Below are 16,053 nucleotides of genomic sequence, written 5' to 3'. Positions count from 1 at the left end.
TTAATATATTTAATAATATTATTTATATAATATATTTAATAATATTATTTATTTAATATATTTAATATATTATTTATTTAATATATTTAATAATATTATTTATTTAATATATTATTACATGTTTTCAAAAATTAAACCACCAAACGCAGTTTCAGTTTTTTTTAAAACTGAAATCAATCTCTAAATAAAACTACCAAACGCATTTTTAGAAATAATTCAAAAATGAAACTAAAAACGTTTTCATTTTCATTTTCGTACAGAAAATAAAAACGTTTTGGAACCAATTCCAAACGCACCCTTAGTATCCACAAAAGATACTGTCAAGTGCTCGGCTAATAATAATAATAATAAAAGAAAGATTGTCGCTTGTAGACGAACGCCATATCACTTATTAGCAGAAAAATTGTCACTTGCGTGATACACATCAACACGCTTAATATTATTTTCTTCAAAATCCAGCCATAAATTATCCATTTTCAAAAGATAAATGTCATTTGGGTCGTACCAACGAAATGTTGTTTTTAAAGATGGATGCTGTTTGAGGTAACACCAACGACGTATCGTTTTATTTTTAAAAGATGTGATGCTGATTGGTGAGTCAAAACTAAAAACATTTTGGGTTTATTTATTAAAATTGTAGAATGGGAGTGGAGAATGGAAGTCAATCTCATGTTTACTTGTTCTTTTTTATCTTGAAATGAGAATAAGATTAGTGAGCTCCACTCAAATTTGAGATTAAGGAATGAGAGTCGGCACTCCCATGCCCCCTTGGAATTGGAACTATAATTCCTAATATTAACATTAAATTACTATCATACCCTTATTTTATTTATAAATATAAAATTAAAAATAAAATTGAAAAAATAATAATTATAACATATATTTATTATTTTATTTACCTAATATTATAATATTAACCTAATTATTTCTAACTTCAATATAATAAAATATGTACTTTAATAAATTAATAATATATTTTAATTTTTTAACACTATTTTTTATTTTTATTTGTTTTATTTAAATTTTTTAACAATTTATTTTTATATTTTAAATAATTGTACAATTTATATTTATTATTTTAATACCCTATTATTGCACTAAATATTTTAATTATGATTAATTTTAATATAATAAGTACACAATTTATTTTTTAAATTAAAAATATTAAATTGACTTAAATGGTATGTTAGTGCTTTTATACTGTTTTATTTTGATTCTGAGTGTAAGTCAACGCATGAATAAGATTTCAATTTAGAGTGATTTCGATTTCAAATCATGTCACTAAGTAAAAAATTTATTTTAACTCTGATTTCTCACTCTAAATTCTACCCACTCTAAATTTTGTTCAATCCAATTTATGCGCATTCTGATTACACGTGAGTAAAATGCCATTAGTTCTACTTTTCATAGAAGGACGTCGTTAGAAGTTTCATTAACGACATGTTGTTTTTAAATACGGATGTCGTTTCAAGTGACATCAACGACATATCGTTTTATTTTTTAAAATATGTCGTATGGAGTCTAATCCAACGATGTATCGTTCTTTTATCAAAGAAGGATGTCGTCTGAAGTTACATCAACGACATTTCGTTCATTATATAGCCAAAAATAAAGTAAAAAAATAAAAATAAAGTTGGCTTGGGGATCAATTAAAGTTGCATAAAAAGGCAAAAAAAAAACAGAATCTCAGACTTGAGAGAGAGAGAGAGAGAGATCAGACTAGCAAGGAGAGGACGAAGAAGAGACCTAAATTCTCGATCAGATCAAACCACAAAGACTACAAACCTAGCAATGGCGAGGTACGACCGAGCTATCACGGTGTTCTCACCGGACGGCCATCTCTTCCAGGTCGAGTACGCCCTCGAGGCCGTCCGCAAGGGCAACGCCGCCGTCGGCGTCCGCGGCACGGACACCATCGTCCTCGGCGTCGAGAAGAAGTCCGCCGCTAAGCTCCAAGACTCCAGGTCCTTCCTCTCTCTCTCTCGCGATTCCTTTTATCAATTGATTTTGGAGGAGAGCGACAATTTGAAACTTTTTCAGCTAGGGTTTTGGATTTAAGTGACTGAGATACTTTTGGACTTTTCGATTGCTTTATTGATCTAGGTTTTTGAGGAATTCTGGTATTAGGGATTTTTATTCGAGTTTGAGCAAGCGAAATGCGTCATTTTGCGGGGTTTTTTTTTTTCCCCCCCTTTGTTTATTGCTTTTTGGATGATGGAAATTTGAAGCTTTTGATTAGGGTTTTGCGTCCATTTCCGTTTGTATTTCTCTGGAAACAGGTTTTGATGACTGGTATAGTGATATTCTTTTGGCTTTTGGCTTTTATTTTGCTGATCTAGGTTTGTGAGGAATTCTGATATTAGGGAATTCATTAGGATTAAACCAGAAAGATGTGTCATTTTGCGAGGTTTAAGCTGACTATAATCTGATGAATATGTTCAATCGTAGTTCTTAAAGCCTGATGGTTTTTCATTTTTCTTGTTTCCTGGAAGAAGGGAAGAGGGAGAATGTGAAAATAGTTTAGGCTTCAGATTAGATGTGAGAGTTATTCTATAATATAGGCATAACTTTTGTATGAAGAAATTATGTAGTTCTGTTGAAATTGGTGACCCATTTATCGAAATAGAGGTGTTTGGTAACTAAAAACCGGGGGTTGGAAATTGTTAAAAGTTTGATATTAGTTCAGAAGGTAGTGACTAGTGAGTGATGATATTATTAAAGTGGGATCTTTTCTTTTTTTTTTTTGATATTGTTGTGCAGAACGGTGAGGAAGATTGTGAACCTGGATGATCACATTGCATTGGCCTGTGCTGGGCTCAAAGCCGATGCTCGTGTCTTGATAAACAGAGCGAGAATTGAATGTCAAAGCCACAGACTTACAGTCGAGGATCCGGTGACTGTGGAGTACATAACACGCTACATTGCTGGGCTTCAACAGAAGTACACACAAAGTGGTGGTGTTAGACCATTTGGCCTTTCAACGTTGATCATTGGCTTTGACCCTTATACTGGTTCACCAGCTCTGTATCAGACAGATCCTTCTGGGACATTTTCAGCCTGGAAAGCTAATGCAACTGGGAGAAACTCTAACTCGATACGCGAGTTTCTTGAGAAAAACTACAAAGAGTCTTCTGGGCAAGAAACAGTAAAGCTTGCGATTCGTGCTTTGCTCGAGGCAAGTATTTTTGCCTTGCTTAAAATAAAAATAAAAATAAACCTCTATTTTAGTTGCATACATTCTTCCATTTCTTCACATCCTATCACACTAGTCCAGCCCGAGCTGACAGCTTTAACAGTGTTTAACCTCTGAAAATATCCTGTCATCCATTCAATTCAATGCACATCATTAAGCAATTACATGATTGCTACAATCTTTCTGTGCCTATGGAAAAACTTTAAATCATGAGAAATGAGAGACTATAATTTTTTAGGTTGTTATACCGGAAGTCGTGCATATCAGAAGTCAAATGGGGCAATTACTGCCTTTTTTGTTTTCCTCTAAATGATATGATCAATGATGAACATGTGTCCTCAAGGATATAAACTTCATACTCAATTCTTGTTTTGTAAATTGTAAATGACATGTAAGATCTAAAAGTTTGACCATTGCAGCGTTAAAACAATTCGTAACTTGAAATCACTTTGCATCAGGAGATCAAACTTTTTGTTCATGGCAGTCTTTTGCGTATAGAACTCTATGAAAGTAATGAATTTGACGTTTATGCTGTGTGTATTTTACATTTAGGTTGTTGAAAGTGGCGGAAAGAACATAGAAGTTGCTGTCATGACAAGGGAACAAGGTCTTCGACAACTTGAGGAAGCTGAAATCGATGCCATTGTTGCCGAGATAGAAGCTGAGAAAGCTGCTGCTGAGGCTGCAAAGAAGGCCCCTCCCAAGGAAACATGATTTCCTTTTGTTTCCTTGAAATTTTTACTTTGCTAGTTTCTTTTCTGTACTTGTTTATGTTCTCCTCGCTCTCTAATCTTTTGGAATCTTAAATCTGCTTTCTCAGTGGCTTTAGAGTGACTTTCATAATCAGCATTTTATACTTGAAGCGCAATTGAAATCAAAACTTCCCGTTGTTACGTCTTTTTATAATCATATTTGCATGTGGGCATGGAATGATTTTATGGAGTATGGTAGTTTGAACTTTGAAAAAATTGTCGGAAGTATTTTATTTTTTTGCCTAGTTTCTACATTTTGCAACTTCTTTTTTGAATTCATTCCACATGTAGTACTAGTAGTAACTTTGCTACATGTTTATTCACAAAAAGAAAGGAAAAAGAAGAAATGGAAATGTCTTCAAAAAGTTCAAAGAATCAAAGTTATGCCTCCTGAAATATAGAAGGATTGTATTATAACTAGCTCATAACAAGGAAAAAAAAAAGTAAGGAATGATTGGAAGTATAATCATATTCGCATGTGGGCATGGAATGATTTTATGTAGTATGGTAGTTTGAACTTTGAAAAAATTGTTGGTCGTATTTTTTTTTTTTTTTTTTTCTTACCTAGTTTCTACATTTTGCAACTTCTTTTTGAATTCATTCCACATGTAGCACTAGTAGTAACTTTGCTACATGTTTATTCACAAAAAGAAAGGGAAAAGAAGAAATGAAAATGTCTTCAAAAAGTTCAAAGAATCAAAGTTATACCTCCTGAAATATAGAAGGATTGTATTATATAACTAGCTCATAACAAGAGAGAGAGAGAGAAAAAAAAAAAAAAAAAAAAAAAAAAAAAAAAAAGGGGGCCCCCAGGGGGTTCAACCACCGCGTGGCCCATGCAGGTCTCGAACCTGCGACCTTCGCGTTATTAGCCCGACGCTCTAACCAACTGAGCTAATAGGCCGCTGTTGTTACGATATTTTCATAGTCATTATTTGTTGTGGAATATTGTTTTCTTTCAAAAAGAAAAAGAAATTCCATAAATAATAATAAAAAAAAAATTCTCTCTCTAGCTAGTTTCTACACCGCCTGTTCAAGTTCAGATTTGGGTTTCGTCAGCTTGATCGAGAACCAGGAGGAGGCCTAGTTCCAGTCATGAAGGACGATTACGAGGTACACCTCTTATCCTAAAGCTCAACCTTCTCTTTCTATTTTTTTTACATTTTTTTATTTGCTCCTAATTCTTGAGAAAATATCTTCCTCTGACTACCAACTAACACAAACCCCGAATTCACATAACTTTATTTCATGAATTTCTCCAAATTTTACTCTCAAGCATTCCTCAATGTCCAGTCATATTCCATTTCATCACCGTATATTCACTTCGGACAATCCCAGGACGTAAAATCCTCTGGTTGTATTTGTATTTCCTTAAAAATCTCACTTTTCTTTTAAAAAGTTTCGATTCACCCGAGTTGTTTCGGTTACAATCTTTTCTTTCCCTTTTTTTTTTTTTCTAGTTTTCTAAAACGCAGTACTGTATTTTCTTTTTAGCTGCTTCGTGGGTTCTTGGATTTTTTTTATTATTATTATTTTCTTAGGTACTATTGGCTTATCCAAATTATTGAACTAGTGATAATCCTAATAATAAATTATTTTTATTAGAACTTAGAAGATATGGAGGAAAGGCAATGTTGTTTTCATCTTTTGTGAAGAGATCTCTATTTCTGTTATTTCTGCCTGATTCTTTTTGCAATTCATACAGAAATTAGAACTCAGTGGTTATCTACTGCTTGGAATTTCTCTTTTTTTTTTTTTAATTCATAGTTGTTTGTTTGTTTGTTTGTTGGTCTGTTTTTAAGAAAGTGGGACTTGTAGAAGGAGAAGGATTAGTGGATATATTTTAAGACTTATGGTTATTTGTTAGATCAGATTAGAGAAGAATGTTTTTTTTACATACATATGTGTGTGTGTGTGTGTGTGTGTGGAGGGGAATGGATTGAGTGAGGGATTCAAATTCTTTTGTATTCTAATTTAGAAGGATTAGACGAGGGAATCCATACAAACACGGCCTTGTGTTTGGTAGTATGATTGAAAGAAAGGAAAGTTGTGTATTACCTAGGCGGGGAGAACAGAGAAGAAGGGGACGGTTTTTCTCTTATTGTGTTTTGTATGAATTCTGTCCAATCCTTCCTCCTTTAGAAGGATCAAAATTGGAGTCATATGGAGAAATTGAAATTCTTCACCTCCCAATCCATTCCCTCCTCTAATCCCTCGTAACATCCATCCATTACTCCTCTCATCCTTATCCATCCTCCACTTTTCCCTCCCACCTAACATGCCTAAGAAACGATCTCTCTCCTTCCTCTTTGTATTCCTTTCCTGGGTTGTATCCCTTTCCTTCCTATTTTCTTTCCCTTTCACCAAACATGGCCTAACAAAATGGAGAAAATGTAAATATGTTGTGGTTGGATAATCTTTCACACATATAATTTCTCAATCTCGTTTTAGTTCCAAGTTGTTTCTGGTGCTGTGTCTGCTGATGTTGCTTCAATTTATCCTTCATGGTTGAATTTTATTTGCAGATTGAAGAGAAAAAGCAAGCTGCCGCTGATGTTCTGTTTCAATATTCCAAGTTTGCGATGGCATGCATTGGAAATCAAGTCAAGCCTTGCGACTTGAGGTTACATTTAATGAAAGTGAGTTAGAAATTCTCAATTTTGATCTATTTGTGCTTTTAGCAAAATGAAAGTGTAACGAATATACACGTTTTTCGCTGTATTAAAATGATATTGTTGAACGTGTAAGTTTTCAGAGCAGTTGGTAGTCAATTTGATGTGTGAATTGCTTTAAAAAGGGTGTTGGATTGTTGTCCAAATTGCATTTTACTTGCAATTTTTTCTTAATTCTTTGATAATCATAATGATATAGTAGAAAGTGACAGGATCTAGAAGCCACAAATTTTGAGAAGGGATAATCTATTCTGAGATGAGGCAGCATAGTAAAAACGATACCATTCAAATAATAGAAATCGCAATTTCTGAAAAATGACCGTAATATTATAGATATGCCATAGCCTTAAAATGACAAGACGATTAAAAAATTAATAAGAGGATGAATAAGGAACCACTACTTCAAGTTAGTAATTAGAAATTGAGATTCAGTATTTTGGAAGCCAAGTATTTTAACGTGATTTTTTTCTGAGGCCTATTGTAAAAGAGAAATTTCCATAGTTGAAAGTGAAAACACTAGTCCTAAAGTTCCCATATTAACAAAGTAACCCTTTGTCTTGTTGGTGTAACATCCTTTCATATTTACAGGAGATTTCAGGGTTGCCGACGTCTTTGAAGAAAGAGTCGGCCCAGCCAGCGACGTCTCCAGATGCAATGGGGGAGTCATCAAGCTCAGGCACGGCTAGGCTTGATAAAGCAGACAGTTTTCGGGCCCTATAGCTTTGATGCAGAGCAAGACTTGCATTGTACTATTCAAGATGTTGTTACGTGCTTGTTTTCAATCTTTGTTATTTTGTTTTCTTCACAATCTTTGCGATATTGTAATAGGATAAAGAAGATATTGTTTAGGTATGACAGTTTCTCATAATAGTGTCTATCACCATTATTCTTATACAACGCGGGATTTGTACAGTGGAAACCATGACTTCTTTCTCGACCTCTCTTGTTTTCGGAATTGTGATTACATCTATGAATTTGTGATAATCTAGCTTTTATATGTGCCCACCAAATAAAATAAAATAAAATAAGATGACATCTGATCTTTCTATTGTATTTCATATCATAATTATAGGCTATACAGCGCACATTGGAAAATGTCTCTTTTAAAAAAAAAAAATATATATATATATATATATATAAGTTAGATAGATAAATTTCTGAATGTATATTTAAATATGAATATATCTTTATACTTTTACAAGAAAGGAATTCAAATTAATTTTGCTTTTCTTTTTTTTTTTTTCTGAGTAAATTGATTATTCTCTTTTGATCTTCAACCGTGTCTATAAAGTGAAGAAAAAAATATAAAGCGGATTTTTTACTAAATTTTAATCGAACAAAATGATCAATTATTAGGGCTGGTTTGGCATTGTTGTGCTGTTAAAAATTTTTGTTGTTGTTGTGTCTTTAGTCACAAGCTGTTGTGATAAAAAAACATGTCAGTGTTTGGTAAATTTTTTTTCAAAGTTTTTGTATATATCAGAAGTAGAAATTTAAGTGTTTGGTAAATTATATACAAAATTATTGTGAAGATGTATAATGACTAAAATAGACATAATTTAACACACATACTTGTAATTAGTTTTATTTTTATTTTTACAGTTAATATTCATAATATTTATACACCAAAATACTAAAAACATATAATTTTCATTTTATTAATTAAAACATCTCTAAAAATAAATTAGTTTTATTCAGCGAGATAAATTATACATCCATACAGAAATCAAATAACGTAAAGAACTAAAGGTAAACTATTTTTCAAACTTACTACATTATAACAAAAATATATTATTAAAATTTAGCATAAGATATTTATTAAAGATTTTAATTTTCAAATAAACATTTAAAATAAAATATATCATTTAATTGGATTTGAAAGAAATAAAATGAGTTGATTGGGAATTAAGTTTTATTATTAAGGTCATTTTAGTAAACTTAGACAATGACAACAGACTGATGTGGAAAAATAACTCCTGACTTGCTTCTCAAATTTTGCTGTGGGGCAGCAGTTTTTAGAAGCTGCTGGTCAAAAGTAGGTTCTGCCAAACACTCTAACTTGCTGTAACTTCTTAAAAAGAGTTAAAAACAGCCTCCAAAAATAATACCAAACAGAGGTTTAGTACAACTTTCAGATACCGTTGTATATTTTTTATCCGAAGGGCCAAGTTTACTTTTGGATCAACTTGTTTGGTTTGTTTGTTTGTTCTTGTATTTAGGCTCCAATAATCAGATTAAATCAAATCAATTATTTCTAGTAAACAAAATAATATCATTCCAATTTTCATTTTTTCAGTAAAAATTTACCATTCCACTAAGAATAGTACATACAAAACGAACGAAAGAAAGAAGGAAAATACATAAATCGTTTTGGGGCATTACCCAATAATATGGAAATGTCCGGATAATTAAGATAATTACGCTAAAGTTTAGGGCACCGGTGCAAATATAACCTAGCGTTTATATGTCTATGCTGTCTATACTAAAAAAAGCCCAATACTCACAACGGCTAGTTCGTAAAACGGTAACCTCAACGGTCGAAAAATTCAAACGTCTCTATTTTATTCTTGTATTACTACCTACTCCTTCCTTCGTCTTCCTCATCCAAAACCCTCTTCCTCTTCTTCTTCTTCTTCTTCTCTCAGAAAAAAAAAAAAAAAAAAAAAAAAAAAAAAAAAAGCTACAAGCTTCACATATTTCTGCAACATCAAAAAAAAAAAAAAATTACGATTAGAAAAAAATGTTGCAGGATATGTGGAACGCCCCTCCTGGTTTTAGGCCAACCAAGTCGGCTCCTTCTTCCCCGGCCAAGCCCGTCGGAGTTTCCCGAACCCGCTCCGAGTCCTTCCACGTCACGCACAAGGTCCCTGTGGGTGACTCTCCTTATGTCCGAGCCAAAAACGTACAAGTAAGTTAACAAGTCAGCTCTTTTCTTTTGTTGGATTTTTTTTTTCTCTTTTGGGGTGGGTTCCATTTTGTGTTCTGGTTTCTGGGTTTTTCTCCAATTTTGGGTCAGAAACCATTAAAATTTGATTATTATTTTGTTTTTGAGGGTTTGATTTTGTGATCTGATTTCTGGGTTTTGTGTAACTCTATGTATCAGTTGGTGGATAAGGATCCGGAGAAGTCAATTCCGCTATTCTGGGCAGCCATTAATGCCGGGGATAGAGTGGACAGCGCTCTTAAAGACATGGCTATTGTGATGAAGCAACAGAATCGGGCTGAAGAAGCCATTGAAGCTATTAAATCTTTGAGACGTAGGTGTTCGGATCAAGCTCAAGAGTCTCTTGACAACATTCTTTTGGACCTTTACAAGGTTTGTTAATTGCAACAATAATAATGATAATAATAATAATTCTAACTCTTAAATTAATACTATTAAAGTTTTCATTTGGGTGATTTTCTTCTTCTTTTTTTTTAATTGTTTTAGAGATGTGGGAGATTGGATGACCAAACAGCACTTTTGAGGCACAAGCTGTTCTTGATTCAGCAAGGCCTCGCTTTCAACGGAAAGCGGACCAAGACGGCCAGATCTCAGGGGAAGAAATTTCAGGTCTCTGTGGAGCAGGAGGCCACTAGATTACTTGTAAGAACAGTTTCTATTAACTCCGAGATTTTTTGTTTTTTCTCTCTTTTTTTTTAATTTCGGTTGTGGGGATTCAAACTCTAAACGTTTGTAGTCGTTTTTTTTCAGAATGAAACTGAATTGAATTGAAATTTTCAGGGGAACTTGGGATGGGCATTGATGCAACAGAACAGCTACATAGAAGCCGAGGACGCCTACCGGAGGGCGCTGGCGATTGCACCGGACAACAATAAGATGTGCAACCTCGGAATCTGCTTGATGAAACAAGGCAGAATCTCGGAGGCCAAGGAGAATCTGCGTCGGGTTAAGCCCGCGTTGACCGATGGCCCGAGAGGCACGGACTCCCATCTCAAAGCCTACGAAAGAGCGCAGCAAATGCTAAAGGACCTCGAGTCTGAGATGATGAACAAGGGCGGGGATCGGGTTGAACAAAGCCGCCTATTCGACGCCTTCCTCGGTTCCTCCTCGATTTGGCAGCCTCAGCCTTGCAAGGACCATGCCAATTTCCCGCCACCACCACAACCATCAACAATAACAACAACAGAATCATCAATTATCAGACCACCATCATTCCCACAAGATGATTTCCATGATGAGAATACTAATTCCAACATAGTATTACCGAAAATCGCGAAACAAATTAGTGCTAGTACTACTAATTTGAACTCGCTGAATGTCGCTGCGCAGCCATTCTACGCCGCGAAATACATAAGAGAACCAATTGCACAGGTACAGGCCCCGATTTCGAACCAATTCCCAGAAGGCCTCAAGAGGACAAGGTCGGGAAACGCCGCGTGCTCGATGAGACTACTAAGCAACGAGGTGGCAGCGAAGCCCGCCGCTGCGGTGGAGCCTCGAATCCTGTCGGAGAATAATAACAACAAGGCTAGAAGATTGTCTGCAGAGAAGGAGGTGTCACCATCATCAGAGTTGTTTTTGTTGCCTGATAACAAGGACTTTGAGGAGGCAATTATTGCAGCTGTTTTGGGCCCCACAAATGAAGCTGGGAAGAAGATTGAGAAGAGGCTTAAGGTCTTCCAAGACATTACACTTTCTTTGAGTCCAAGGGCTTGAGTTAAGGACTCTTATTTGTTGTTTTTTATTTATTTTTTCCCTAATCTTTATTAATAGCTAATTTAATTTGAGAAGCTAGTTAAATTAGTTTCTAGGCCGGAGATAAACTTGTTCTCCTTTGATTATTATGCTTCCTATAGAGAGGATAATGATAAAGTAGGAGTAAAAAAGTACGACACATTTTTAGTATTATTTCCACTCAAAGGAAGCTTTTTATTCATCTTTATTTGTAGAATATGTAATGCCTTTTTAATAATTAGGCACTTCAATAATAACAGTCTAGTATGTCTCAATCTTCTTGACAAAGTTTTTTCATTTTTTTTTTGTTGGGTTATTTATTCTTGTACAAAAATAGGTAGTAATAACATTGTAAGTGTGTTACTGCCCTCTTACATGTCCCTACTTCCTAGTGTATGATCCTTTAAGGAGAATAGCCACAACTATGGCGACACTAACGGCGGCGAGAACTCCGACTGCATTTTGCATCGACTTCAGTCTGTTACTTTTTTCCGCGGTCAGGGGCGTGAAGCCTAGCTCCGAGAGCTTCTTGTGTGAGGCTGCGTAATCTTCAAAGAATGCATCCTCATCCTGCCATATATTATAGGGGTTTTTTTTTTTTTTTTTTTTCCTTCTAGTCAAATCACTCGTTGAAGTTTTGATTTATGATTGAAAATTTCAATTTTTTTTTTCACATGATGGCAACGTGACAATTGAATTTTTGTTCTGTGCCTATTAAAATTACTTGGTAGACCTTTTGTTGTGAGAATTTCAAAATTTTTTAAAATCAAGTGACATTTTTCAATTGAATGAATCGGTTTATAGATTGTCAATTGAATGACATTTTCAATTGAAAATCATTTTTTTTTTTCTCTATTTAATTTACCTCTGCATAACGTTCAACATAGCGACGAAAATCAGGATCCTCAACTAAAGACTTGTCAGTGGGAAGTTTCAATAGCCCTTTTGATTCCCCTTTCAAAAGTTCCCTGATAGAAAATAGTATGTTTAGTCATAAGGTATGTATATATAGGCATGTGAGATATCAAAATATTTAATTATCTCTGATTATTATTACAACTTCTTAATATTTTTATTATGGTAAATAATTAAAGTATGACAATAGTATTTGCTAGTCAAAGTTTTTGATGTTACATCTTTCTAGTGTATAGAACACAAAGTGTGTGTGTATATATATATATATATATGGGCTTCTGCAGTATGCCTTACACATAGTATGAGTTGTCGAACTTCAAAGGGTCTTCTGTCCATGGCCCTTCAAAGCCTGATCTTTCCCGATGAGCTTTTCCCTGCATACCCAAAAAAAAAAAAAAAAAAAGAGAGAATTCTCAATCAAAAAAAAGGGGGACAAATCTCAAGAGAATTCTTATGTAAGTTCATACCAATCGAGCGTTTTGGTCATCACATTTTTGTGAAGATCAACTGGCTTTACATTTTCTTAATATATTATGATTTTTATATGATTTGATGCGTTCATAAATACATAATACCATAAGGAATACCCTATAGCATAATCTAAAAAAATTAAGTGACATAGATCATGAAAGAAAGTTTTATGGTAAGTCAAGAAACTAAAACATAACTTGATAGGGATAGAAAAAAAAAAAAAAAAAAAAAAAAAAAAACAGTACATTCAATTCTATAGGAGGTATGCATTTATTATTATTTTTTTAGTGTAATATTCATGATAAATTTTTGTCATAGTAAGGTTACGGTAATAAACGACATGTCACATATTCCCCATAGCAAAAATTTTAAAATAATTACAATAATAAAATAAAGCTTGAACTTTGGATCTCAAGAGAAATCAAGTTACATGATTCCATGTATAACTTAACATTAATTTCACACCTGACTCCATCATAAAGTTACAGTTTGAATCTCTCACTTTTAAATTAAAAATTAAAAATTAAAAAAAGTTACCAAAGTGTGGCCTCCAGAGAGCGCCACAATGTCCTTGTCAGATAGACCCATGCGATAGAATATGTTTCTTAAGTGTGATGCACCTGAAAATTATGCAACAAAAATAGGTTAATTATTTATTAACAACCATAGAAATTAGAAAAATCTCAATCTAATTTTATCAATCACTTAGTGGTGACTATTTATGTGATATTATACCTTGTTTGGCATCTGGATGACGTCCTTCTTCTGGAGGTTGATTTGAATCCTAATTATAGGAGGAGAGAAATTAGAAACGCTTGTCAAGTGTAACATATTAACTACGAAATTAATAAGTATTTAATATATATTATGTAAAATTACCTTTCTACCAGGAACAAAGTCTATAGATGGACCTCCAGTTACCTCTACTGCAACAACTCCAGCTAGCTGAAAAGTACAACCTTTCTACTTAATTAGTCAGAATTATTCTTAATTTACGTGTATTTTTTGTGAGAAAAAACACTGTAACGAACTACGAACTATGACACGAATTCTTGAACCAAACGCACTCGGCTTTCAAATTTTGAATAGGGCAAAAAATAAGAATGTACGTAAGAGAACATTTTTTTTATGTATTAAAGATCTTTTATTTCTCCATTTCTACGAGTTTGTTTAAAATGTATATTTAAATTATAATTTTCAATTTTATCATTTAAATTTTAAATTTTTATTAAAAAAAACACTATAATAAAATAAATAATTTAAATTTAAGTACATAAAATAAACGGATATGTTATATTGCAGAATCAATTATTGATGAATTAGTATCACTGGCTTTGCTAATATAAAACAAGTATTTTATATAATTATAACATAATACGTCTAAATTTTTTCACGTCACGATGTAGAATCAGCTTTTGTCAATGATTGTAAAGGTCATTTCACAATTTTTTTTCTGTGTAATATTGACTTGTTGCATCTCAATTTCTACTTGTTGCATTTAAAACCGCTTCTTCACGAGAAAAATCATGGCCTTTGCTTATACAAAAATGGACCATTGAGAATAGAATATTTATTTACCTGATAAAGGTCTGCGTATGTAATAATTTTATGTTTGGCCTTCACATTCTCTGGAATCAAACATATGAACAAATGTCAACTTCATTGAGAATCTACTACCAAAGATTCTATGGTTTGGTTTATGACTCGCTTATGAATTATATACATAGAGAGAGAAAATATCTATAGTCCGGCAACCGGATCAGTCTGATAAATCATGTAATTTTTGTGTGTAATATTTAGGCCTCGTTCATTTCACCGATTCGAGTTTTCATTTTTAAGTTTCTACAGTAAAAAACTCTCAGAAAATGTCACATCTAACTTTTTCTGTTACAGTGAAAAGCTCTCAGAAAATGTCACATCCCAACTCAAATTAAAAATTCGAATCCGCAAAGTGAAGGAGGCCTTAGTTCCTATAAGTGTAACATTAAAAAAAAAATGCAATTCAACACATGTAATATTGAGTATTACACTTATCAATTACACACATATCAATATAATGTTACGCACGAGAATAAAAGAAAAGTTGCACTCCATGAATGCCGAATTTAAGACTTTACCTATATGATATATATATATATATAAACATATATAATAACTGTAAAAGCTCACCACAAAGATCAAGAGCCATTTTCAAACCGGTGTTTGCTGGATGACTCAAATCTTTTCGGTTCCTGATGGAGCCGTTTGGGCCTCCTGTCTTTGTTTTCACGTCGTATGTTCCAGCATCAAGCCACCTGGCATGATACATACATGCATAATAATGTATGATGTGTGCTTAGATAAATGCAAATTTAATTGACCAAATTAATTAGTATTATTTTTAATCAAACAGATGTAAAAGAACAACAAAACTTGTCGTCTTCAACATGCATGGACGTAGTTTCAAAAACGACATGTTTGTATTCTTCTGAACCATTAAATGGCATGTCGGGTTAACCATTTTGGTATGAAGTTACGACATGTTGCTTGATTCTTTGATCTTAAGATATATATATATATATATATATATATATAGAGAGAGAGAGAGAGAGAGAGAGAGAGAGAGAGAGAGAATCTCATTCCATAAAAAAACAAAAAAACGTGTCATTAGAATTTAGTCCATAGTGAAAAAGACACATCGTTTATTTCTTGCAAAACGAGCTGCCAAAACGGATAAGTTCTCCATAATAATAAACGAGTAGAAGACATTTGAGCCACAAAATTTATGCACGTCAATTAGAGATAAAAGTTCATGCCGTTCAGTTTTGGCCCAACGGCCTGAACGGAAATTTCGTACAAAACCGGCCCTACCCTAAAGTTTGATGAGCTTAGAGCCGAGGCGGGACCTAACCCAACAGTGACAGATTTGGTCAATCCGTTTAGCCCGGCTCAAACTTACACTTCTAATGTTAATGATATCATTTCTCGTGATTTTCCTTTACTTTAACAATAAAGACGTTTATTTTCAAATGATAAACGACGTGTTTATTTTCATGTTTAAAACAACAAACATATTATATTAAATCATAAAATTAGAAAGAAAAGTAAGGAAAAAAAAAAAAGATTAATTTACGCCAAACGAAGCATGATAGGAGCACAATTCTTGGTGGAGATAAGAGCCCGAAGATCCCTGCGAGCTTTCTCAATTTCCTTCAAATACTTTGCATCCACTACGGGTGTCGCCATTTGAGCACCTTCAAGACTAATTTACCTTTTTTTTTTCCTTATTATGGTACCTTTTGTTTACCCAAATAATACTATGAGAACAATGGATTAAGGTTTTCGTTGGGTTGGGTATATATATATATATATACACATGCACAAGAAGATTAA

At 33.4% G+C, this 16,053-nt stretch overlaps 4 protein-coding genes and 1 non-coding gene across 6 annotated transcripts; 3 read left to right on the top strand and 2 right to left on the bottom strand.

Annotated features, from left to right (window-relative positions):
- Positions 1-1,671: 1,671 nt before the first annotated feature.
- LOC21409306 (proteasome subunit alpha type-7) lies at positions 1,672-4,073 on the top strand. The gene is made up of 3 exons (XM_024177075.1): positions 1,672-1,964; positions 2,761-3,175; positions 3,746-4,073. The coding sequence occupies exons 1-3, from the start codon at positions 1,792-1,794 to the stop codon at positions 3,905-3,907; spliced, it is 750 nt and encodes a 249-aa protein (XP_024032843.1). The 5' UTR covers positions 1,672-1,791; the 3' UTR covers positions 3,908-4,073.
- Positions 4,074-4,775: 702 nt separating this feature from the next.
- On the bottom strand, positions 4,776-4,849 carry TRNAI-AAU. The gene has a single exon. It is a non-coding gene; the product is annotated as a tRNA-Ile (tRNA).
- Positions 4,850-5,653: 804 nt separating this feature from the next.
- LOC21409303 (L-ascorbate peroxidase 3) lies at positions 5,654-15,906 on the bottom strand. Of its 2 annotated transcripts, XM_024177018.1 has the most exons (10): positions 15,794-15,906; positions 14,851-14,975; positions 14,260-14,309; positions 13,561-13,626; positions 13,417-13,465; positions 13,219-13,301; positions 12,505-12,584; positions 12,161-12,263; positions 11,719-11,865; positions 5,654-5,659 (listed from the first exon to the last, which is right to left on the bottom strand). In XM_024177018.1, exons 1-10 carry the CDS (start codon positions 15,904-15,906, stop codon positions 5,654-5,656), a joined length of 822 nt encoding a protein of 273 aa, XP_024032786.1. The 2 variants fall into 2 exon arrangements, with proteins under 2 accessions (XP_024032786.1, XP_010113326.1); XM_010115024.2 differs by lacking the exon at positions 5,654-5,659 and having other exon boundaries at positions 11,614-11,865.
- LOC21409305 lies at positions 6,450-7,615 on the top strand. Its single transcript, XM_024177019.1, has 2 exons — positions 6,450-6,584; positions 7,206-7,615. The coding sequence occupies exons 1-2, from the start codon at positions 6,450-6,452 to the stop codon at positions 7,335-7,337; spliced, it is 267 nt and encodes an 88-aa protein (XP_024032787.1). The 3' UTR covers positions 7,338-7,615.
- Positions 9,296-11,476, top strand: LOC21409304 (protein POLLENLESS 3-LIKE 2). The gene is made up of 4 exons (XM_010115025.2): positions 9,296-9,525; positions 9,721-9,933; positions 10,048-10,203; positions 10,342-11,476. Exons 1-4 carry the CDS (start codon positions 9,358-9,360, stop codon positions 11,275-11,277), a joined length of 1,473 nt encoding a protein of 490 aa, XP_010113327.1. The 5' UTR covers positions 9,296-9,357; the 3' UTR covers positions 11,278-11,476.
- Positions 15,907-16,053: the final 147 nt, after the last annotated feature.

This window comes from Morus notabilis, unplaced genomic scaffold (assembly GCF_000414095.1).
Source record: "Morus notabilis unplaced genomic scaffold, ASM41409v2 Scaffold384, whole genome shotgun sequence".
NCBI classification, from domain to species: domain Eukaryota; kingdom Viridiplantae; phylum Streptophyta; class Magnoliopsida; order Rosales; family Moraceae; genus Morus; species Morus notabilis.
Note: the sequence above shows the minus strand (reverse complement) of the source record. Positions and strands in the feature narration are given on the sequence as shown.

What these genes read in the sequence shown, in the direction of transcription:
- LOC21409303 (XM_010115024.2), bottom strand. Translation starts at nt 15,906, where the DNA reads ATGGCGACACCCGTAGTGGATGCAAAGTATTTGAAGGAAATTGAGAAA. An exon ending in CATACGCAGACCTTTATCAG is followed by an intron (nt 13,627 to 14,259) that starts GTAAATAAATAT and finishes TGTACTTTTCAG; the next exon opens with CTAGCTGGAGTTGTTGCAGT. An exon ending in ACTTTGTTCCTGGTAGAAAG is followed by an intron (nt 13,466 to 13,560) that starts GTAATTTTACAT and finishes TCCTATAATTAG; the next exon opens with GATTCAAATCAACCTCCAGA.
- LOC21409306 (XM_024177075.1), top strand. Translation starts at nt 1,792, where the DNA reads ATGGCGAGGTACGACCGAGCTATCACGGTGTTCTCACCGGACGGCCAT. An exon ending in GCTAAGCTCCAAGACTCCAG is followed by an intron (nt 1,965 to 2,760) that starts GTCCTTCCTCTC and finishes ATTGTTGTGCAG; the next exon opens with AACGGTGAGGAAGATTGTGA. An exon ending in CGATTCGTGCTTTGCTCGAG is followed by an intron (nt 3,176 to 3,745) that starts GCAAGTATTTTT and finishes TTTTACATTTAG; the next exon opens with GTTGTTGAAAGTGGCGGAAA.
- LOC21409304 (XM_010115025.2), top strand. Translation starts at nt 9,358, where the DNA reads ATGTTGCAGGATATGTGGAACGCCCCTCCTGGTTTTAGGCCAACCAAG. An exon ending in TCCGAGCCAAAAACGTACAA is followed by an intron (nt 9,526 to 9,720) that starts GTAAGTTAACAA and finishes TCTATGTATCAG; the next exon opens with TTGGTGGATAAGGATCCGGA. An exon ending in TTCTTTTGGACCTTTACAAG is followed by an intron (nt 9,934 to 10,047) that starts GTTTGTTAATTG and finishes TAATTGTTTTAG; the next exon opens with AGATGTGGGAGATTGGATGA.
- LOC21409305 (XM_024177019.1), top strand. Translation starts at nt 6,450, where the DNA reads ATGGTTGAATTTTATTTGCAGATTGAAGAGAAAAAGCAAGCTGCCGCT. An exon ending in TGAGGTTACATTTAATGAAA is followed by an intron (nt 6,585 to 7,205) that starts GTGAGTTAGAAA and finishes TCATATTTACAG; the next exon opens with GAGATTTCAGGGTTGCCGAC.